The following is a 22,801-nucleotide window of genomic DNA, read 5'->3' as shown; positions in this document are numbered from 1 at the left end:
TTCTATATTTACTCTTCATTGAGAGGGAATAACTGATTTGTGAGATAGGCACGATAGCCATACTTTTTAAATATGACACAGTTAACATTCCCCTAAAGAAACTATTTGATTTCCAGAGCAACAAAATCCACAAAATCCAAAACTATTATTTGCATCCACAATCAATACAATTATCTAGTCTGTTTCAAATGCTAGAATATCTGAAGCTGACAACATGGTTTCTCATTTAAGTTAAAAACTGGTGCCTTATATTCCCATCACTTCTATCTGTGGGAAAAGGTCATTTAAATAGCTTTGCTACCAAGATGAGAAATGTTGAGATCAATTGCTCTGAGTCAAAAAATGTTTTTCAAGTACCTTCTTAGCAGTTGCCATCTTCCATTTTCTCTCTTGGGCAAAATCAGTTGCCATCCACTGCATTTCTTCCAGCAAATAGTCCCAGTGAGATTTTGGTCTTGGAGCCTCTTGGAGTTTGGGCAGTCGTCTCAGGGACCATAAACCTTCCTTTCTCAGTTCTGCTATTCGCTGATGGATTTGATTTTCCTTAAAAAGAAGTACATATAGTTACAATGAAGCTGCAGAATGCACCTAAAATAGTAGCCGAATACAACAATTGCTCGCACTTCATCAAAATAATTGATAGCAAAAAAAGGTGTAACATGCATTACAAAAATCAAATCTGAACACTGTATCAATGGAAAAATTACCGGACTAAATTCAACTTATATGTAAAGAGAATCACAGTACCTCAACCTGTATTACAAGAGGTACTTTGTTAAATAACAGGATAAAAAAGGTTCACTGGGCAGCATGAAAAGCAAGTCACAAGACATATGCAAACTGCAATCAAATATATTTTTTTTTTAATAAATTGAAATTGTAGTCATATTTATCCACAGAAAATAAATATATCTTCATTATTAGTGCTGCTTGATTCTGTGAAAAAACAGAGAATCTCTATCATGTTCCTGTTAAGTAAGCAGAACAACACCTCCAGTTAGCTATAAAAATAAATAAGGTTGCAGTCACCTCGAATGAGTAGATAAAATCAATATAATAGAACAAAACAGCATAAAGACCAGTAATTCTTCTTCAAATTCTCTGAAGGCTCATAAAAGAAAAACTCAGTATGTAAAGCAGACCGAAAAAAAAAACCCAAACCCCAAACCCCACCCCCAACCCCCCCAAAATAGCCCATTTTCATAACTCAAAGACATTGCTCATGTTAATTTGCTCTCTGTGTGTTAACTGTTCCTAAGTTTTGGGGAAAAACACAAAATCTTACCAGCTTTACTTGCTCAGCAAGCTTGTCTTGAGAGTTGTCCTGTGGTAATACTGCTGCATTCTGAGCTGGACTTTGTGTTTTAGGTGCTGCTGCAACTGCTAAGCCTGGGGGTTTTGATGCAATAGGAGACAGGGACTTGTTAGTTGCTGGAGAGGTCCTGTTTGTTTGTACTGGATACGCAGAAGGCGGTGTTGTGCCCGAGATAGTTGCTGGCGCAATGGATGAGGTAGGTGGGATGGTATTTGCCATAAGACGCTGAGAAGTCTGAGCAGGATCTGCAGATGGTCGTGTCAGAGTCACAGTCTGCCCAAGAAGCACATTTGTTAGTGATGAGCCTAGGATTCAACACTTAGTCTACACTACAGCAGTCCATAACACGGACTTTAATTTAATAAAAAATGTACACCTGCATTTTTATAAGGAAAGGATTTAAGTGTCCAGTGGAATTAAAAAACATTAACATTTTTCATATATTTTCAGGAAGATAATACTCTTAGATTTTACTGGGTACTGAAACAAACATATTTTCACTCCAACAGTTCACACACCTGTTGCTGTATTGTAGCTTGTGGCTGTGACACTTGGCTTGGTGTCTGTCCTTGCACATGGATTGCTGGTGGAACCTGCTGCTGAAGTGGTGTTGGAAGTGGAGCGGAAGTCAGGGGTACACTTTGAGGCTGGATCTTCACCTGAATCTGAGGCTGAGCTGGGGACTCCACTATCTGTGGTTGCTGCTGTGAAAGCTGCAGCGCAGCTGGGAGAGATGTCATGGGGACGTTTGCAGGTTGCAGTCTCCCCGGCAGCTGCGGTGGAGGTGTATGCAGGCTGGCTGCGTTCTGCACAGGAGGGCCTTTAGATGGGTCATACTGTTGTTGACTCTGTTTCTGCCCAGTCAGCTGCACAGTTTGAGGAGTGGGAGGCATTCCACCTACAAAGCAAGAGAAAGCACACACAGATGAAATTAAGATGTCCGATGCTCTTTACGAATATAAAGAGGAAATCAACTGCAAATAGACTAATTTGTTACTTACTTTGCCACAAGACACCATCACTTGAAAATACCACATCACAATCACAAAATAAATCACCATTACAATAAACAACAAAGTATTTCATGCACGGGACTGCAACTAAAATTTGGAGCACAGCAACTAGAAAAACCCATGTCATTATATATCTTCTGAATTTCTTATACTTTAAAAAAAAAAAGACTACTGAGCTAATGGAATTTAGCCTAAAATAACAGCATCGTCTGAATAATATTTAGTTCTTAACACATTCACTCTAACACATATTCTAAAGCTTGACACGACTAATGAACAAAAATTTGCCATGATGTTGCAAATTAGGAGGTTTCCTTTTCATAAATCACTGGCTCAGTTCCAGAATTCTCAGTTTAACCATTTTGCATCAGCACCTGTGACGTATTTCCATGCCCACATGCACCTTTTGGAGCCCGTCACTCAGCTCCTTAAACAGACCAGGCATTGCATACCAAGTATTAATTTACATGGAGAAGTGTGTGGTGGGACTAGGATCTTGGAAGGCCAGAAGCCCAAGTTTCTAGTCCCATCACTAACATCTCCTTGTTAAATTAATGTGCAATTGGCATGTGGTGACACAGTACCTTGTGCTGTTGGCATTAGCTGTTGAAGAGGAACTCCTGAAGCCACACCCGGGTGCTGAAAAACCATCCCATGACGGCCCACTTCAATTCGTGGTCTCTTAGACGAATCTGTGATATTCAAATTCCATTTATGGCATGGTATAATGGAATGGGTTCAATTTTACAAAGCAAACTACTACACATGATTCCAACATCAGCTCAGAAAGCTACGACTACTATACATGTGTAGCATTTATGAAGAACATGCTCCAAGGGCAGAGTCCCTCTAACTTCAAGTTGGCCATCTCCAATCTTCTTAGCCAGAACAATCAACCTAACAATGTCTCCATGCCTGCCAAATCCAGCCCTATATATTGTGAGTGGAGTGCACCCTGCACACAGCACCATTCACAATAGATAGTCCTATGGATCTGACAATTCCCAAGGTGAGGCAAAACTGTATTTCAAGAGTTACAGAACAGTGGGCTCCATTAACTGGTTGGAAAACAAAACCAACAACAAAGAATCAAAGTGAAATTCTGTCTGCAGAACATACCTGCTGGTGCAAGTGCCTGTTGTCTCTTAAATGCTTCAATTTCTATGGTGTTCACAGTCCCCGTTACTGGAGTCCCTGTATGCGTTTGCTATTGGAAAAAGAAAACAAATCACAAAAGTTCAATCTGTAGATAGTCTAACACCAAGATGTAATTTACAGATGGATCTAAAGAGGCTGGCATAGAGTAAATCCTTCACAACAGTTGTACAATGAAGAAGATTCATTCAATATCCCCTATCAAGTTTTAGATGTCCATAATGCATAGATACTCTTTGTTGAGTTTAAATTTTAAAACAATAACTAAACTGATGAATTTGGTTATATATAATACACATCTACATCTTTAAAATACTTCTTTAAAAGGACACCAAACCCAGAAAAATGGGATACGTAAAAAATAAAATTGCCTAATTTATTTTTTTAATAAATGGAAATTTTCATTAGTGTATTACCCTTCATCATTTGCATAACGCTGCAATGAAGTCAGAATGGTGTATTCGTATAGTATATAGCTGCAATAAAAAGCTGACATGACAAAAATTGAAAATTGTGACTTCATTACACGATTAATTAGAAGGGAAATTAGATGAGGAAAGAGAATTTATGCATAATCTGTATCATAAGTAACAGGACACAAAAGTAAGAAATGAGAGTCAATACACTGGTGAAAGCTAATAATTTTCACTTTGTGTGAAACAGCAGTAATGCACAAACTCTCATCTTGAAGACTGTTTAAACTGACTTAAGTCTCCACCAGTGTCACTGTCAGGATAGAGCTCCATGAGAGTTAACCTTGAAATATTTCCGGAAAAACTGCTAAGGCTCAGAAGATGGAATAAAAGAATCTCAGCCAAGTTACACAAGTTCCAATTCCAGTTTTCCAGATGCTAGACTTGTACTTGTTTGCACAGCTGGGAAAATGAGTACCATAAAGAAACTCGACGAGGAAAAACACAACATTGCCATAAGGCTAAGGTGACATCAGAGCTCATCAGAAACTACTAGATATTTCGTCTAAGGATAAACATCACACAACTATGAATTAACAAGCCTGGAAGAGCACTATTGATATTGAGATGCAAAAGAAATCACTGGGGTTTGATTCAGCAAGTTGGAATTTAGCTTCAGTAAGATTACATGCTATATTAAAACTTTATTTTAAAATTACTACATTTAATATTGGCAACGATTGCAGAGAATATATTCTAAATAATCCTTTCAGCATCAAACTCACATGGCAGACTCATGTACAGGATTACTGAAGCAAACAAGTTTGGGTATGTGACTATTTCCATGCTCTTTGGGCCCTCAGCACTACTGGCAAGTACTTAATAATGCATGTCGGTGTTTGTGCAAGTCCAATTCCTTTTAGCGGGTTTCCAAGTCATATTTTTAATTTTTTCTCAGTATTTAGTCATGCTATACCCAATATTCTACTATGAAAACTATTATGAGAAAAATAAGGGCTATCCCAAGGTCTTAAGAGATTCTATCAGAAAATACAAACAGACTATGTATGGCAGCCTCTACATCCTAGAAAATGAGCTAATTCAGCACTCAAATTTGCTAAGTGTAACTTTCTAATGCTGAGAGCCTTTGCCATATCAATGTACAGTAAGGGTTTGCAAATGTGAAAATTTCTTATGACAACATAGCAAAGACAGCAATTTCCCAACAGAATCTTCTAGTTTATTCATAGGTCTTTTCTTCTCTGATTTTTAACAGGAATTCTATCAATGTAAATCAAGCCTAAGGAAGTAAACTAGTCTATATTGAAAGTAACCATAGCAGTCACAACCCTGCATCTTCGATGCTTCATCAAATGGTATTAATAAACATAGCAAAAGTCACCTAAAATGACTGGGTTTCAAACACTCCTTTTTGAGCCGAATATATCCCACACCACTCAGATTCTATCAATAGCTATGAATTAGTAACATTTAATCTCTTTGTTGTTGTGAGGGCATTTGTGGCCACTCTCATGATACAGCTATAGCTTTAAGGTGTGAATTTTGGTATTATGAATCTCTGACTCCTATTCACCTCTAATGGTCATGGTTCACTGCCACCTCACACTTGATATGGATTAAGTTTTCAAATGCTTGTCTTCTCTCAGGGCAGACGTGCAGCGTATTTCAAGTTCAACAGCCTGTGTCTGGCAAAGCATCACACGCTTAGGCATTTATAGAATTTTCAAAGTCACAAAAACTTACTCTGTACAATTCTACCGAATTAACAAATTCATCTTATGTCCCGTTTGCATCAAATGCTTTCTGGGACATCAGTTTAAGAAAGTATGTTCTCCAAACTCTGCTTCAGATGCCATTTATTTCACATGCACTCTTACTCTGGATGATCACGTACTCACAGTTTCAAGCTGCATCTCTACTTTAGGATTTTGACTGACATTTTCTTAAGAGTATGCCTCCCAGCGGTCTCCATCATCACCACAAAATTTAGGCCAGACACTTCAAGATGTTATGTCTTTATAAACTGCAGTCACATACCACTAATATTAGACTAATACTGTCCTAACTTTAATTAAAATAATGTAGTTCTCCAAAGTTCATTATGCAGCATGCCCACAATAATCATTCTGAGTGCTGCACTTAACGCCCTCAAATTTGAATGATGATGCTGATCAGGACACGTTATTTCTCTATAAACAGTTATAAAGAAAAAGACTGATGGAAAGAGATGCTACTTTCTGTTAAAGGTTTGCACTAAAAGTTATTATCACAATTACTCAGAGACTTTTGTACGTTTTTAGCATGTACCTGCTAGTTTCTCTGAAACAGGTCTGAAATGGTGTAATGGTTTCAGAAGTACTTTACCACTGCTGTTGCTGTAGCTTGATGACAACCTTAATCACTATAATAAATAACCTGATATAATATTACACACTTTATACAGCTTAGATGAAGCCAGACTGTCTAAGGAAACTTCCAAGACATGTCAGTATTGGCCATAACGAAGAGCTCTCAGTGCAAGCCCCTTTACTAGGCAACTCATTTGTAAAATACCACTACGAACATTCCATTTGTTATATACGCAGGAATACAACCCATTATACATTTCATTTAACTTTCCATTTTCCAAAGCCTAGCTGAAGGCAGTACAGACCGTACAGCTTCCATGAGACAGCAGAGTAATTCAGCCTCTAACACCTGCTAAGCCTATATAATTGAGCTAAAAGGTAAATATTTTAGTTGCAGAGGAATTAGGGTATATTGTTTCTCAGAGTATATAAGCAATGGTATCTGGGTAACACAGAGTTGAAGGTAGCTGCATAAACCCGTATTAGCCTGCATTTAAAAGCTGCATCATCACTGATCCACAAAAACTTTAACTGATTATCACATTTATTTCTTTACTTCGTTCAGTATTCCTTCACAAAAAAAAAAGAAAAAAATTGTAAAAGAGAACTCATATAATAAAAACAAGCACTTCAGTTTCTTCTTCCCAACATTTATGGTAGAGTTAATAGAAAGCAGTTAGTTATTTTAAAAAACTGTGTCTGAGGGTTATTATTGTTGTTTAAAACATTTCAGGGAAGGCAAATCCAAAACCTTCTGTAGCCATACTCAAAACCTTTAATAGATAAGGAAAAAAAGAAAAGAAATTTAGAAGAAATCCACAATTACAATGCCACAGACAAAAGAATCCATATTATCACTATGCAGAATGCACAAATGAACCAAATGCATTAGAGAAACAAAAGACAAACAAACCAAAGTGAAAACATTCAAGCTGAAAGTTAATGAAATAAGCCAGCAACCTGGAGACAAAGGTTTAACTTCCTCAAGGCTTCATTAATACGGATGCATTTGAAGACTGCGAAGTTTGTTTTGTTTTGTTTAGATGATAAGGGATGGGCTCTTGGGAAAATTCTAATTCATCTAAGAAATATCAAATCTGAATGAAGAAAAAAAATCTGGGATGAAACTACATTTTAGAACCATTGAAAAGTACCTGAAATGGTTGCTGCTGGGATGAAAAAGCAGCAGAAACATTTGGAGGAAGCTGGGTTGCTATAGCGACAGGAGTACCAGTCTGCCCATCCTTTCCTGTCACAACCTTTACCTGAGAGAAATATTTTGGGAAAAAAAAAAAGAAGGGAGAATCATTTTCTTTTTAAAAGTTTTTCTTCTTTTTTTTTTTGAACTGTTCAACACACTCATTTTGTACTGATGGTACCTCACTGAAGAGGGGATTATAACTAAACCACCATCAGTGCAGCTTGGTTTGAGCTCAGGCTGTTCTGTCTCACTTTTAATAGCAGAACAGAGTACAGCCTTGACTATTTATAATGACTTCTTGTCACTGGAAACCTTTTCTTAAATCCACTTAACATAAAAGTGTGTTTAATTTAACGATTGCTGCTCCTAATGGACAACAAATTAGCATGACAGACAGTTTGAACTTAAGAGAGCTCCAACATTTATTTAAGCAATGAGCACAGCCACCATTCGCTCTTCCCTTGAATTCCCAAAGCGATCAACCTTTCCAGGCAAGGGATGAAGTGCATTGCTTTAGCAGAAAGTGATAGAGGGGGGAGGGGGAAATAAAAGAGAAGACGACAAAAAAATACAAAGAAAGAACATACTCAAAAGATGTCTTAATCTTTCAAAAGGATTCATCATTTGAAAACACGTAAAGACTTTGCACTTTGCGAAATTCTCCAGCAGTTAAACAGACAAGCAGCTTTCACAAACAAAAGATGATCCATCACAAGAAGGCAGTAAAGTACAGCAAACTCCAAAGCCAAAAGATCAAGGGGTAGAGCCTCAACTGATACAAACTGTAGTAGCGCCACTGACTTCAAGAAACATACACAGTTTACACCCGCTAAAGATCCCTCAAAATGTGCGTACTGTAGTTAAAAATACCTGGTATTTCAGCTGACAAACACGCAACCCAACAAGAACACCTAAACAATTTGACAAAATACAAACCAGGTGAAAAAAAAATACTATCAATTGTCAATAAATTACAATAATGGGCTATCTTTTATGTTACTATATATAGAAAGAAATTATTCCTTCAAAATTATTCAATAACTATCACAAGCAGAAATATATTTTTCCTAGTCAAGAAGTTTAGACCACAAAGCAATGAACAAATTAACCTTCAGCCGTTACACTGTTAAAATTTCCCACAAATCCCAACTGAAGATATGATCCCTAACAATTCACGCCTGAAGAGTCATGAACTTTCACTGAAGACACTCATTTCTAACAGGTAGTTCAAAGCAATATGAGTTTCTTTATATAACAGGTTTGTTTGGTTCTTTACAAACCGGCAACTATATACCCATACGTACGGATTTTTCCAAAATGAGTGCCAAGTGATGCAGTGGCTTCAGTTACATCTACCCTGCTGCCCCCCTGCCATGTCAGCCCGGAAGGTGGGCTCTGTCCCAGCCAGGCACTGCTCCCGCACCCACCCTGCGCTGCAGGTCAAGAGCTACACAAACAGGTACAAACGTTGCACAGCATCTGTCTGTGGCAAGCTTATTTCAAGTCCTTTTGCCATTAATGAACAGTGATTTCACGTTAGTTAAATAACAAAGTGAACTTGTTACTCTCTGGTCTGTTAAGTGCTGTTTGTTTAATCATTTAGGGAGCAATACATGCACAGAGCTCTAAGACAGCCTAGGTAACCTGATTCATTACTACAGACCCATACACATTATGATTCACATGTTCTCTCTGAGTAATTAAATTAATTCAGGTTTTTTGTTGGCCACAGCAACACTGAACTTCACTAACATCTACAGTTAGAAGTTACATGAGTCAAATAGAGGTTAACCTCTTGTAAGACTTTTTGCTCATACTTTCTTGGTTTGTGTAAGTCTAGTAAGTGAAATTTCATCTACGATTCCTATTCATATTCATTCTGATAGCTTAAAACAGCTTCCACACCGATGCCATCTTTGTGTGTGGGCTTACATACTAACTAGGACAGTGAAAGCTCCCTTCACCTCTCTATTCTCGTCTTTCAAATACATATATCTAACAGCATGTTCAAACCCACCTGTCAGATCACAGTATCTAACAGAACTGCATTCTCACAGACCAACTATTTAAAGAAAAATTGCCAGACTTCATCAAGTAAAAATGATTTTTCAGGTACTGTCACATTCTCCAATACTTCACAATCCACGTGCCACAACTTCATCTACGATTTCACTCCAAAACATTAACCAACAGATTTCTTACCTCATCATTGATAACCTCAGATTGTTCTTCCTCTTCTTCCTCCTCTAGATCCAAGTCATTTTGCCTCAGGTATGCTTGCAGCGGAACACAATGTTTCTTCTTAAAAGCTAGAAAGTCCATCATATTCCCTTGAAGATGTTGCAGGAAAAACAGTTCAATCAAACATTCCTTAAAAGTTTCCTTAAGAATTTCCATCTGCTTGTGGTGATGATCCAAACATTGTTTTCTCATTTGAGCAGTCTCTTGGTTGGCAGGAGGAATCTCCTCCAATTTTTTGGGTTGTTTTTTCACTGCTGTATTAACCGTAGGAGTAAGAGGAAGACTCGAGAGCCCCTGTGGTACAGTGGCCCGTGAAGGACTTGTGGGAGGAGGTGGTGACGTCATTCCAAATGCACTAGGTCCCCCAACTCCTGCTATCAATCCACCAGAAGTCCTGTCGTATCCAAGGGGTCTACCCAGCTGCTGTCCTTGAAGCACTTGCTGCTGCTGTTGCATAAGTTGCCCCTGGATAATATTGCTGATTTGGGGAGGCAAGCTGGTCGTCGTAATATGGCCCGGGCTAGTCAAAGATTGCATATTTGCTCCACTAGCGACAGGGCTCTGAGGACCAAGATGATGAATGGTGCCACCAGACTGCGAATGAGGCTGCGAAAGCCTGCGTTCCCTCACCGTAGCAGGTGTCCCAGAAGATGGAAGCTGTACTTGTGCAGCAGCTCCCTGAGCAATCTGTGCAATTCCCGGTCCTTCTTGATACACAAAGTGTCCACCATTGGAAGGACTCAAGCTGATTTGTCTCACAAGCACACTAGCATCTACGAATCCTCTAGTAGGGCTCTGGCTGCACATACCCAAGCCAGGGCCTGGAGTGCCTGCCCGAACGTTGGGCAACGTTTGCACCGGCACGGGGTTAGGCTGCGTAGGGCTCTGAGACTGAACCTGCTGAGGCAGCGGTGAAGTGACTTGAATATACGATGGGGATCCATGCTCAAACCGCCTCTGCTGAGGACTGAACTGGAAACTCGGTGATGTCGGGTTTGGAATGGGCAATGGGGTAAGCGTTATCTGCTGGTTTCCTGAAGCCACCGGTCCAACGTTCTGCAGCGTGATGTTCACATTCTGCCCAGCTACTGGACTTCGACTCATTATGAATTGCTGTATTTGGTAACTGGGGGATTGGGGTGCAGATGGACTTGCAGAGGGTGCAAAAGAAGCTGCAGGGGACTGGGGTAAATTTGCCTGTTGCTCTTCTCCCTCACTGCCCGTGAAGGACCTGGACCTCTGGAGCTGGCGCTGGGCATTCTGAGGACCATTACCATGGTGCATCCTCACTGTTTTAGGTTTTTTTACAGTATACTCTAAAGAAATACACAAAAACAGAAATTCAGGGAAGGTAAAAATACTCCTGTAACTGAAACTATTTAGTTACTATTCAAAAGACTATGTTATAGTAACAACTTGGTTGTCCTGTCTTTGCAGTACTTAAATATACTTAATTATGTTTAGCGTTTTATGTCATCAGTCAAATTACCCAAAACCGTCAGCACCACAAAAGCTCACTTAAATCCCTCATACATTTCTCTAGCTAACAAAGTGCTATTAAATAGTTTTATAAATTAGACATTCCTCTTAGCTAGTTAGAATGACTTCAAATAATTAAAAAATACTTTTTCCCTTTCTGTTGTATCGTGAAGTTCCACAGCCTCCAATATCAAAAATATCTTCTCTTTTTTGTGTTGCTTATTCCCAGTGTTCCAGTGCTTTTAACACTTAATAGTTTTCTCAAAAACACAACAGCTGCTTAAAATCTACAGTACGTTTCTTCAACAATAACTAAAAGTATTATAAAATAGACACAGATTATTTAACTTCATTGTTCTAGCTAGCTACTGAAAAAAAGCATCATGAAAAAATGTCCCTACCAAATCACCTAGACGTTTGAAAAAGTATTGTACTTGATACTTAACTCTGCTTCCTCTTTTCTTCAGAACACTAATGCCTTGAAAAAGATTCAAATTAATCCAAATCTGCATTTCATTTAAAACTCTGTTTATTGAGCCAAGCTATGCAGAAATCCAAAAGAGTTTTAATCATTGACGAACGAAAATTCCACTGACATGCACTGACAGGTAGATTCAGTGCTGGGTATCACATCGCAGTAGCAGCAACAGAAAAACAAAACCTGACTTTTTTTTTTTTTTCCAAAACCTCTCGCATGTTTTGAAAGCAAGTTTCATTTTTGGTATTTCAGACCCAACACGCATACAAGTTCGCTGCCACTCGTCTCCGCTGCTAACTCCAAGTTGGTTACAAGCGGCAATAGGCAGCAGCACCTCAACACCGCAGCACTGCTGGCAGGGTGACGCCAAGCAGCGGCTCGTCCCGCTCTTCCGCTGTTGCTCGGGCAGGGAAACACAGCTCGAGTCTTCCGCTGCCCCAGCCTGGGCTACCCGCAGCGCTCTGCTCATCCCTCGGATGGGGGGATTCCCTTCCTCGCCCCTAGGAAGGAGTCGGCTCCCCGGGGGGGCGAGGGAGCGGCGCAGCGCTGGCACACACGGGCCGGGGACGGGAGGCTGCAGGGGTGGGGGGCCAGGAGCCTGCGGCGGGGGGGCCAGGAGCGCACACGCCAGGCAAGTACCACGGAGCGCTGCCTGCACCGCGACCACACGCAGTTCTGGGCAGATCTCGTCTGTCCCGCTCCTCGGAGCTCAAATCTGAGGGAGAGCCCTCAGCGGAGCGGGAAGGAAAAGAAAAAAAAAAAAAATCCACTCCTTGCAGGCACCTTTTCCAAAAGATTTAATAATCCTGCAATACTTCGTGGTATCGTGACTCTATCACAGCACTGATACCAAATAATTAAGATTCAAATGATATCACCTATCGCCAGGAACAAGGTCTTATTATTTTAATTACCTATACTTCGCTAACATTTACGGCCCAAGTGAAAACACTTAATTAATTACACGCTGATAAGGAAGCGTCACCAGCGCGCCGCCGGCCTCCGCCAGCCCGGGGAGAAGCGATCGCCTTTTGTGTGAGAAAACTGAAGTAGGCAAAGGGCCCACACACCGGGCCGGGCCCGCGGCGACCGCCCAGCCCCGGCGCCCGAAGTTCGCGCGGGGCTTCCCTCGCCGAGGCCCGCGGCCCCCCGCCGGGGCAGCGCCCCGGGAAGCGCCGCCGCCGTCTCTCCCCGCCCGCAGCGGGACGCGGCCGGCCCTGCCCGCCCCGGACACGGCTCCCCCCCCACACCTCCCCGCCCCAGCGCCGTGCGGGCGGCGCGGGGAAGGCCCGTTCCTCTGCGGCCGCCCCCGCCGCCAGAACCGGTGCCGCCGGGCCTCGGGCCCGAGGCCTGCGGGGTGAGGGGGTGCGGGGGGGGAGGAGCGGGGCCCGGCCGCCCCCCCACCCCACCCCGGCCCGGCGGGCCCCACTTACCGCGGGCGCCGGGGCCAGACTTTCCATTCGCTCCTCGCAGGAAGCGGGGGCGGGGGGCGGCCGGAGCGGCAGCCGCTACCAGCGCCGGCAGGAGACAAACCGCGCCTCCTGCGCCGCGCTCTGCGCCTGCGCCGCGCCCCGCCGGCCGGGGCGCGCCCTGCGCCTGCGCCGCCCCCGCGCATGCGCCCCGCCGCCGGCCGAGGGGCGGCGGGTGGCGGCGGGTCCCGCAGCCTCGGGGCTCTGGCGGGAGCTGGGGCACCGCGGCTCAGGAACGAGACTCGGGCACAGGGCGGAAAATTAACTTTATTGTAGTGCAGATACGGGAGTGTAACACGCGTCCAAACAGTCCTCTCTGACGGGCAGGTAACGCTGCCGACGGTTTTCTTCCAAGTTTAGTGTAAAAGTCTGCCACGGACTACACACCGCTTACCTGGAGCACGGGCAAGAAACGCCTCAGGCGATGCAAAGGGAGAAATGCAGAAAGGAGGAAAAAAAATAACGTAGTGCTCCTCTTGGCTAGAATAAAATACGGCCAAAGAAATCGGGGGAATAGTTTAGCAAAAAAGGAAACGCAGCTTCCACCGGCTCAATCGTGATATTCCGCTCTCCTTTACAAAAAGGACATTTCACTAACATCAGCGACTGAAGACGTCCCGGAGGCAGAACCCAGGGTGTACGTGGGGAACTGCTAGAGTGATTCCATGGGTGCCAGAGCAGTCACCGTGCTCGGAGGATCAGGGCTTGGTTCCTGGAACTTTTTGAGATTAAATCGAAAATTAAAGTTCAGATGAATATTGTTTACCAGGTAAAAGAATAGAGATAAAACTAAGATAAAACTGAAAATACGTGATAGTATACAAAGATGACGGTGTTTAAAATTCTACATAATTAAAATTAATTACACTTAAATAATAAAACATTCGGGATATGCTATTTTCTGAAGAGTAAAGGACTTACTGAAACACTATACTGTCAATAAATTTTAAAGTGAGCAATGCCATTTAATAAAGATTTGAAGGTTTATTTTCTGTAGCAAAATGTGAACCGGAAATAAAATGTAAAAGGTTACCCGATACAAGTGGAGTCATCAAAAGCATCTGCACAATTGTCACCAGAGTGATGGTTAAAACTGATGTTGTCAAATGCTTCTGTTTGAAAAAAATGGCCAGGGGCTGAGGGCTCGGGCTGTGCTGGGACAGCGGGTACCACGGATACTCCCTGGCATACAGCATTTGCTTGGCTACCAAGCTACCCAAAATTCTAAAATATAGTTATGATTCTGCTTACTAAACACTCACATAGTCCAATAACAGCAATGAGGAATTTAAAAAACCCAAAACAAAGAAACCCTCAAGTCTTCACATCGTAACGCACATTTCAACATAGAATCACCTATCCTTCTGGACCTGCAAATGCTTTCATGATTCTGGCATTGCTTTGGGGAGCGATAAACACAGTTACAAGAGTTAAGGACATCGCTGACAAAGCCCCAGTTTGCTGTCCGTGCCGGTGACACAACAGCAAGGTTTAAAGGAAGTGTCTGTAACTGTTTCACTGCCTAGAGGCAGAGAGAAATCAGAACAGTGTAATGTTTCAGTTAAATGCTTTCCTTGTGTGCACAAGCATGTATAATCCCGTATTAATCAAGGTCTATGGATGCTCTAATAAACTTCCAAGTAAAAAGTTTCTGAAGTCAATAAAAATGAAGTACTATCTTAGTTTTAACAGTGCCAAGTCTTCAGCAATTAGCCATGCAAGACTATCCTGCCCAATGTCAGCAGCTGACTTGCTGAAAGCTGGCAGAGCTCTTGCAAAATACATTTTCTGTTTTACCCAGAGGAGGGTCTCCTGAGCTTTGCTCTTCTGTCACGTTTTCATTAATCTTGGAGTCATTTGGACGAAAAGTGAAGGTGGAGGAACAACCATCCTTCTATGGCAATGCTTCTTTCTCTCACCTGAAGCTAATTGGCAGGACAAAGTTGTTATTTCCAGTGGGAAAGGAACTTTGTGCAACAAAGATCATGACATAAAGCTGATTGCTTCAAATCATTTAACTAATGATATATCTTTTGCAGTACTTTTCTGAATGCAGGCACTTTCAGCCTATGGTCCCCTAGTACACTATCTGACTTCATCCGTCATTTTGAAATAGCTTCTTGCTTCACCGAGAAAATAAGCTGAAAACCAGATCAAATGAACGAACAAGAGCCTCACTGCTTTACTCCTGCTCATTTAACTCACCCGTATTTCTATTAATAATTTGTAAGGATAATAGCAAGTTTTCACAGTGCACTCCCTCTGCTTGCACTCTACATTCAATCATTTTGTCTGAGCGATATCAATCAACAGAGATAATGGTACGTACATGTCTAAATTTTTAAACACAAACTTAAAAAGATATTCTTGCAAAAGAATTTTCCTATTGTTTCACACAAAAATGTTACCATGCCTTCCAGTGCAATTTTGAATCCAACTTACATGACAGATCTGTTCTCTGCCGCTTACGTGCCTTCCTGACAAACTGAGGTGCAAGCTTAGACTCTGGAATCGGGGTACTAGCATACATCAGACATGTAACAGAAGCAGTGTAGACATCATTGTGAGTCTCAGGTACAACAGGAGGAGTCCAAAGCTTTTTTAAAAAAAAAAAAATCAGCAACAACAACAAAAAAACCAAACCCCACAAGCCATAGTTTGCCAGTAATTAAAGTATTTTAGGCAAGATTTCCTTCAGATTAAATAAGAGCTACTCATTTACAGCCGTTATTTCTATTTCTCCATCTGGTCCATCACAGACAAATTCTTGTATGAGAAACAAAGAATTTTTGATACCTCAATACATCATCCAGCCCAGTACCCAGCATTCACAAACCTGAGCTTGTTTGCAATAACAATAATTCAAAAATTACACTAGGAAAAAAAAAAAAAGGAACGATGCTTAATTTTCAGTATTTTTCTCAATCTCTTCTTTCAGTTATTGTTACCTTAATACAGGACTGTGCATTTCCATTCCAAGTCAACCTACCAACCCACAGTTCTGCCAACACTGCAATCTGCTACTCTACAGAATTAAAACTGTCCACAGAGTGCCAGCTTCGAGAGCACAGTAATTGTGTAAGGGCACGAGACCAGTGCAATGTGAACCCAACAGACATACACGGCTCACAGTCGCAACGTGCAAATCCTTCGAAAAGCAAGGACTTGGAGATCCCTTGATGTTACCTTGTTATAAGCATCTCGTCTGGTATACATTAAGAGTTCCTCTTTCACTTCCTGCTGAAATTTTTCTTCTGCCTTTTCCAGCTTCTTGGCATGATGATATTCCTATTTTATATTTGCAGTTTTTAACTCCTTTTAGGAAGAAAATTTGTACACTTTAAAATATTGCCACTTTTCACAGTACATATTGAGTCCTGGTTTCATCTGGATAGAGCTTATTTTTCTTCTTAGTAGCTAGAATAGTGCAGTTTTGGCTTCAGTATGGGATTTGGTATGAGAAGAATGTTGATAGTAGACTGATGTTTTTAGTTCTTGCTAAGATATCAAGGACTTTCCAACTTCCCATGTCCTGCCAGTGTGCAGGTGCACAAGACACTGTGGGGGAGCACAGCCCAAACTGGGGAGCAACATTCCCAAACTGGCCAATGGAATATTCCACACCATACATCATGCTCAGCATATTGATGAGGGTTGGCTGGGAAGCTTCTCCCTCTTTTCCAGGATTGCAGTTTTGGGATTTTCTCTCTTCTGGAATCGCTTGCTGGGAACAGGCTGAGCATCGGTCAGTGGGTAGTGAGCGACTGCATGTTGTATAATTAGTTTCTATTTTCTATTATTATTTTATTTTATTTCAATTTTTAACTGTTTTTATCTCAACCTACAAGTCTTCTTACCTTTACCCTTCCAATCCTCTCCCTCAACACCCAGGGCTGGGGAGGGTGAGCAAGCTGGGCTTGAACCACAACAATATGCCAACAGCAGTAAACTGCCACTGATCTGAGTCTCACCTTTTACAGGCTAACAGTCATAACAAAGTTAGTTAAACTGAGTTTTCATTCTGGGGTAAGGCCCTCACACCAATAAAGAGAAAGGGAAATATGCCTACCTATTAATTAGGTACCAGCGTGTTTTTAGAACTTGATCATTTCAAGCTTTTGATTCTTTCAATGCTCATAAACAAAAACCAACTAAAAAAAACCCAAATAAACAAACAAAAAATAAAATCTGACAACAGCTGGTGTTTTCTCTTTTGTTTTTATTAATTACTCAGAAAATGAAATATAGTTGGTTACCTTGTTGGCTTTCTGGCTTTTTTGATCATTCAAAGTATGAAACAATTCCAAGAAATTCAACACATACTTTTCAATTGGCTTAAGCTGTTCAGAAAAACATTTTGACACTTTGCTAGTTAGTTAGCTTTTGAATTAGAAACATGAAAATAACCAGTAATTTAAAAACAAGCAGAAAAATACCCCAACCAATAAATGTATTTATTTCAGTTGCAAATAATGGCACCGTAATTAAGGTAGAAAAGAGAGCTAAGGACCAAAAATCTGACATTCTGGTCCCTAGCTAGTCTGCTCATGTCCCACCAGTATCACTGAGAATAGGCTCCAACTATTGGCTTCTATTTTCTTAACTGAAAGTAAAAAAAGAGAGAGAACCCCCTCCAAGTTATTACGCACACTCTTGACTGGCTGTTAGCAAGCAGGCTGCTATTTGGGCTCTGCACAAGTAGCCAAAGGGAAAAGGAGACAATCAGAATCTGACAGACCTTAGGGAATGCCGAGAATAGTCATTTCATGATTAAGAAAAAAAAGATCCAAGGCCTCGAAGAAAAAACACAAAGCACAGGACTGTAAAACAGTCTTATCTCACAAGATACAATTTAGTCCAAAGCACTTCAATTCTCAGGAGAACATTTGGTGACTTAAATGTTTCAGTAGGTAAACAGATCTATCTACAAGCTCACATTACCTCCCAGAATTGTTTCAATATTTAAGTTTGCATGGAACTGTTTCATGTAAATGGAGTGGAAATAAAGTACCTTATGAAAGTTGTTTGATTGTTGCACAGGAAATTAAATTTCAAATATTTCTAAAGTTTTACATAAAACAAGAGAAATCATCACAAGTGATCCACAAAGCTAGCCAGCTGTTCTAACTGTGAAGGAACCATTGTATTTCTGGAATCATACAACTATGAAGCTGTGTAATTTCGTATCTCACATAGTGTCCCTTCTGTAAACTTCCTGGAATCCTCTTTTCCATTTTCAGAGCAAAGAACCTTATGGAAACATGTTCTCAAGTATTCAGTAAGACAATGTGTGATGTCAAAAGTTTTTTAATCATTCTAAATTTGAGTTTAGAAAAGTCAGGTTACAGACATATTTGACACCTTTTGCTGCAGGACATGTTGTTTCTGTTTAATTAATGCCCAAAATAGCATAAAATTATCATTGGAACAAACGGTTTTCTTTCTAGATGTTTTTATCTTGTGATTTTGTACATGAGCTAAGAACTCAAGTTTTTTACTGATTTTAACTGTGATCACATACCACTGACCTCCAAATAAGTCTGGAAATAAATAGAAAATTAGATGATGTTTCAAATTCTGACTCTGATCTAGTAGGCACTAATTTTTTACATAACATTGAAGAACTGCTCACATTCTTAATGTCACAGTACCTGAGTTTAAAAGTTGTTGAACAATCATCTCCCTGAGCAGCCACTTGAATCCAATGTTTAATACCTTTTCTCAACAGCCTCTCTTCAACAGAATTACCACATATAAGCCTGTAAAACAAAGAAACTCATTAAATACTGTTCCCTGGAAAACAGTGACACTTTCTGAAACCCAGCTGTTTCATATCTAATGTTCCTTGCCTACAGCAGTGAGCCCCAACACTCATTTAGAGTTCATCAGGTATTTCCATAGGAAGTTTTGCATTCATTTTTCAGTTTCTTAGAGGAAAGCTTTCTTTTTACATCTGATTTCATATTTTCAAAACACCGCGTTCTTTTAAGCTCTGATTTTCAAAATTAATAAACAGTATTATCTTCTTTACAATTGGATTTTTAAAAAATCCGTACAACAGCAGGGTATTTGCTAACAGTGCCTGCACTGCACACCCATGCATTCCTGGCCAGTGGTGTAAGCTGGGCCAGAGGTGCCCTCTGCTCTCAGCACGTCCTTCTGGCAAAAGAAACGGTCACTTGAGATAAGCTTTCAAATACATCTCAGAACTACATGAACACCAGCACCTCTTCACTAGTGGACTTGAAATTCAATAATAGATCATCAAGAAAGAAAATTATTGTTTAACAAGAGCAGAAAACACCCACAGGTATTAATGTTCGTTTTGACTGTCTCAACACAGAAATCCAGATGGCTTACAAGATGAAAGTGGGAGGGAAAGACAGGAATAGAAGATACAGTAAGGGAAAGGACAGGGTTTTTGTTTTCCCTTTGGTCTGAAGTGTAGAAGTATGTATGACTAATCCAATCTTTAAAGGGATCTTAAAAGACCAAATGACTTAAACTAAAAGGATGACCTCAACCAAACCCCCCGGTTTTACCTAAAACCATCTTCCCTCTATTTCTGATTTTAAAACTTCTATACTATTTCCTAGCATAAAAGTCACCTGTATATGTGAATATCTCCACCTCGCAATTTTATCACACCATTCTTTAGCCTTTGTATCGATCAGTGGATCTAAATCAGTGTCACAGAAGACAACAGTATTGGCATCTACATGGCTGACACCCGTGGAAGGAGCGTGGGAAGAAGGAATAGCACAGAAGAATCGCTTTTCTTGCTTGAACTTTTTTATGGATTCCTAAAATGGGGAGAACAAGCAACTTAATTACAAATTCACGTTAATAAAGCATGTATCTCTAAACAAAGTTTTTTTATAGAATGAGATCAGAAAAATTGCTTTCTTATTATTTCCCCAACCTACATTCAGCATGAAAACATTTTAAGTTATCTGACTGCCCACATTACAGATCTACACAATTCAAAATTAATTTGTGTACCATTAAAACTATTAATTTATGGTGCAGTCAACCAGATAAAAATCTAAAGAACTACTACAGTAGTCACACTATGTTCTATGACTAAGCACAGCTGACTGGGTTATTACATTCTGTGCGTGCTTCATCATTTTTTTGTCTATTGACTAAATTGAATCCCTTCTATTGCGCTGCCTTGTGTTGCTTTAAGGCAAAGTATTGCTCTATGTTTTATACTGCATCTGACAGAAGGCATAACAATGCAATTTAAAATAAAAAATAAGAAAAGAATAACTATATTGTTAATGTTTGCTCAAACTGTAGGCCCCAGAGGATACTGAGAATCTTACTGGGGAGGGAAATGAGCATACTTTCAATTTATCCTCAGGCAATGCCAGAGCACTCTACAAAAACCAGAAGCCCCTGGAGTAAGGCTGAGGAAGTGCCAACATAAAAACAGCAACTACACTTAAAGTACTGACAATGTAGATAGCGCCACAGATAATGAAAGCAGAAGCAATTAATCAAAATGCTATAGTGAAATAAAACATCTGTATTTCAAGCACAAATTACTCATAAATGTAGGACAACTAGAAGCATGCCTCTTGGAAACACTCTGGATGCCTCATCAAATAGTAATATGACTGACATATTACATACATAATTATATATTTTGTGCTACAGCTACATACACAATTTGCTTAAATAACTAATGAAATTATGCAAATTAATTTTGCAAATGTATTAAGACTTCCTTTTAGCATTTTCCCTCCCACTATGAGCATCTATTAACTATAAGCTTGAATTTTCTTACCAGATAATGCCAACTGTGAGCACCACTTTCATTAACTCTTACGTATGTGAGAAAATGGAAGTTCAAGAAAAACTCCAGTATATCAAGAACTGGAATCATCCGCGTCAAAATCAACACACGGTGTCCTCTTGCTTTCAGCTTTTTTGAAGCAAGACAGCCGGAGCTTCCACCTTGCCTGTTTATGAAATAAGAACTTGAAGGCTCTGCAGGTAGCTTTCAACAGTTAGAGAAACCACATTTGCATAGTTATAACAGGTGGTGGGTTTTTTTTAATACCTGAATCACACTGCACCAGTCAGGGATCTGGAAACTGTAGAAAATGAGGCTGCATTGAATGGAAGTAGGGAAGTATCTGTTCCTTCAGATTAAACTTCAAGACCTTCGTTTTGTGGGTATATGTATAAGGAGGATTTGCTACATACAAATATGGAGGAGCAACAGCTACAGCTGGCAATACGCACACGTGTCTACAAAACAAACCAAAACTTTAATACACTACTTTTTAACAGCTTGGACTATTGATTACTCAAAAACAGTAATAAAGAAGATGTCTGCATGGAAACATAAAGAATCTGGCTAAAGGTACCAGAGAGTAAACCAGTAGATGAAGTTTTATGTTAACATCAAGTAAATGCAAAACCACTCAAGATCAGAACAAGAGGAAATTACCACTATCCGTAAAGGTTACCAAAATAAGATGACTTACATCTCCTACTGTTTTGTAAGTATTCACACAGAAAATACAAGACATGTCAAAATCAAGTAGAACTGCTATATAGCTAATAATGATTTCCATGGAACTACTAAGAGTTTTAAAATCTTAAAATGATCTAAAGGGATGCATCAGGGATACAAATAGATTCTGCATAAAGGAATTTAGCCTGCAATAAGGCTAAAACAAGGCAACTCATCACTTTTAGCATTTTACAGTACTTTACATAAATACCCTGTCCTGGATGGTGGTATACACCCACCAAATTCGTGCAAAGACTGCAAATGGATTTGTCTCAATTGACTAGTAATAACATCCTTCCCCACGATCTGTTGCTGCTTCAGTGTCAGAATGAGTTCTTGCAACAGATCCTTTAGAACCTCTGAAGTACTTGAATATGGAAGGCAATTTGCAAAGTCAGCCCAAGCGCCATTTGTTAATCCTTGGCAGAACAATGCTGAGAGATTTTTCTTTCACTGATCCAAAAGCAACCTTCCAACAAGTCTCAGCCATACAGGCGGGTTCTGGAACAACAATGCTCATTCCCAAAATGTATTTTGTTCATGTGTCCCTTTAGTAGTCTTTTTTCTTCTACAATACCCTTTAAATTAAAAATTCTTTTCTGAATTTATTTTGACCAGATGAAGCTTATGCAAAAAATAAATTTATGCACAAGAAAGTTGAAAATTAGGATAGTTAATGCAAAAGTTCTATGAACAACTACAAGAGAAGAAGTGAGCAGGAGAAAAGCTGACAATTAGTATTTGTGATACAAGGACAGAAGTCAGGTTTGGTATTTTAAGGAAAAATAAATCTGCCTTCCTACTCTATGTCTAATGGCAAAAATATAATGGGAATTTCAAACTACCATTTGTCTACTCAGACATTGGATTGGAGAGTACAGATGGATGAGACCAGTCAATTACAATATTCTACATGCTTTAAATACTAAAGCTTTGTCTAGTTCAGTGAACAGATATGCACGTGTGAATCTTGTAAACTATACATTGTTCATGACCAAGCACATACTCTGTCATATAAAGACTTAGCACAGTACTTGAGTTGGACATGGAAGTATAGATACTGATTTAGATTTAGTACTCAAGTCATCTACTGTCACATTAATTAATTCATTTTTCCAGGAAAGCAGCAAGACAATATTTT

General features: G+C 40.1%; 1 protein-coding gene, 2 long non-coding RNA genes and 1 other non-coding gene across 15 annotated transcripts in view; all 4 read right to left on the bottom strand.

The window, feature by feature from the left end:
- The window catches only part of EP400 (E1A binding protein p400), a 51,609-nt gene extending 38,413 nt beyond the window's left edge, over window positions 1-13,196 (bottom strand). For 8 of the 11 annotated variants that reach the window (XM_074920862.1, XM_074920864.1, XM_074920866.1 and 5 more), the window contains exons 1-8: window positions 13,098-13,196; window positions 9,669-11,023; window positions 7,420-7,530; window positions 3,448-3,535; window positions 2,913-3,020; window positions 1,834-2,213; window positions 1,286-1,588; window positions 358-543 (exon numbers count right to left, since the gene is read on the bottom strand). In XM_074920862.1, the coding sequence (XP_074776963.1) occupies window positions 358-543; window positions 1,286-1,588; window positions 1,834-2,213; window positions 2,913-3,020; window positions 3,448-3,535; window positions 7,420-7,530; window positions 9,669-10,991 (2,499 nt within the window). In that variant the 5' untranslated portion in view covers window positions 10,992-11,023; window positions 13,098-13,196. The remainder of the gene's footprint in view (window positions 1-357; window positions 544-1,285; window positions 1,589-1,833; window positions 2,214-2,912; window positions 3,021-3,447; window positions 3,536-7,419; window positions 7,531-9,668; window positions 11,024-13,097) is intronic. The other 3 variants (XM_074920867.1, XM_074920868.1, XM_074920869.1) reach the window with 3 other exon arrangements.
- Window positions 13,197-13,394: 198 nt separating this feature from the next.
- LOC141967367 (uncharacterized) lies at window positions 13,395-16,684 on the bottom strand. 2 transcript variants are annotated; one of them, XR_012634693.1, is made up of 4 exons: window positions 16,320-16,684; window positions 15,576-15,729; window positions 14,931-15,058; window positions 13,395-13,851 (listed from the first exon to the last, which is right to left on the bottom strand). It is a non-coding gene; the product is annotated as an uncharacterized LOC141967367 (long non-coding RNA). The 2 variants fall into 2 exon arrangements; XR_012634692.1 differs by having other exon boundaries at window positions 15,576-16,684.
- A 159-nt stretch (window positions 16,685-16,843) lies between these two features.
- LOC141967366 (uncharacterized) lies at window positions 16,844-21,094 on the bottom strand. Its single transcript, XR_012634691.1, has 3 exons — window positions 20,926-21,094; window positions 19,742-19,936; window positions 16,844-18,892 (listed from the first exon to the last, which is right to left on the bottom strand). It is a non-coding gene; the product is annotated as an uncharacterized LOC141967366 (long non-coding RNA).
- LOC141967638 (small nucleolar RNA SNORA49) lies at window positions 20,416-20,554 on the bottom strand. The gene has a single exon (XR_012634724.1). It is a non-coding gene; the product is annotated as a small nucleolar RNA SNORA49 (small nucleolar RNA).
- Window positions 21,095-22,801: the final 1,707 nt, after the last annotated feature.

This window comes from Athene noctua, chromosome 17 (assembly GCF_965140245.1).
Source record: "Athene noctua chromosome 17, bAthNoc1.hap1.1, whole genome shotgun sequence".
Taxonomy (NCBI): Eukaryota; Metazoa; Chordata; class Aves; order Strigiformes; family Strigidae; genus Athene; species Athene noctua.
Note: the sequence above shows the minus strand (reverse complement) of the source record. Positions and strands in the feature narration are given on the sequence as shown.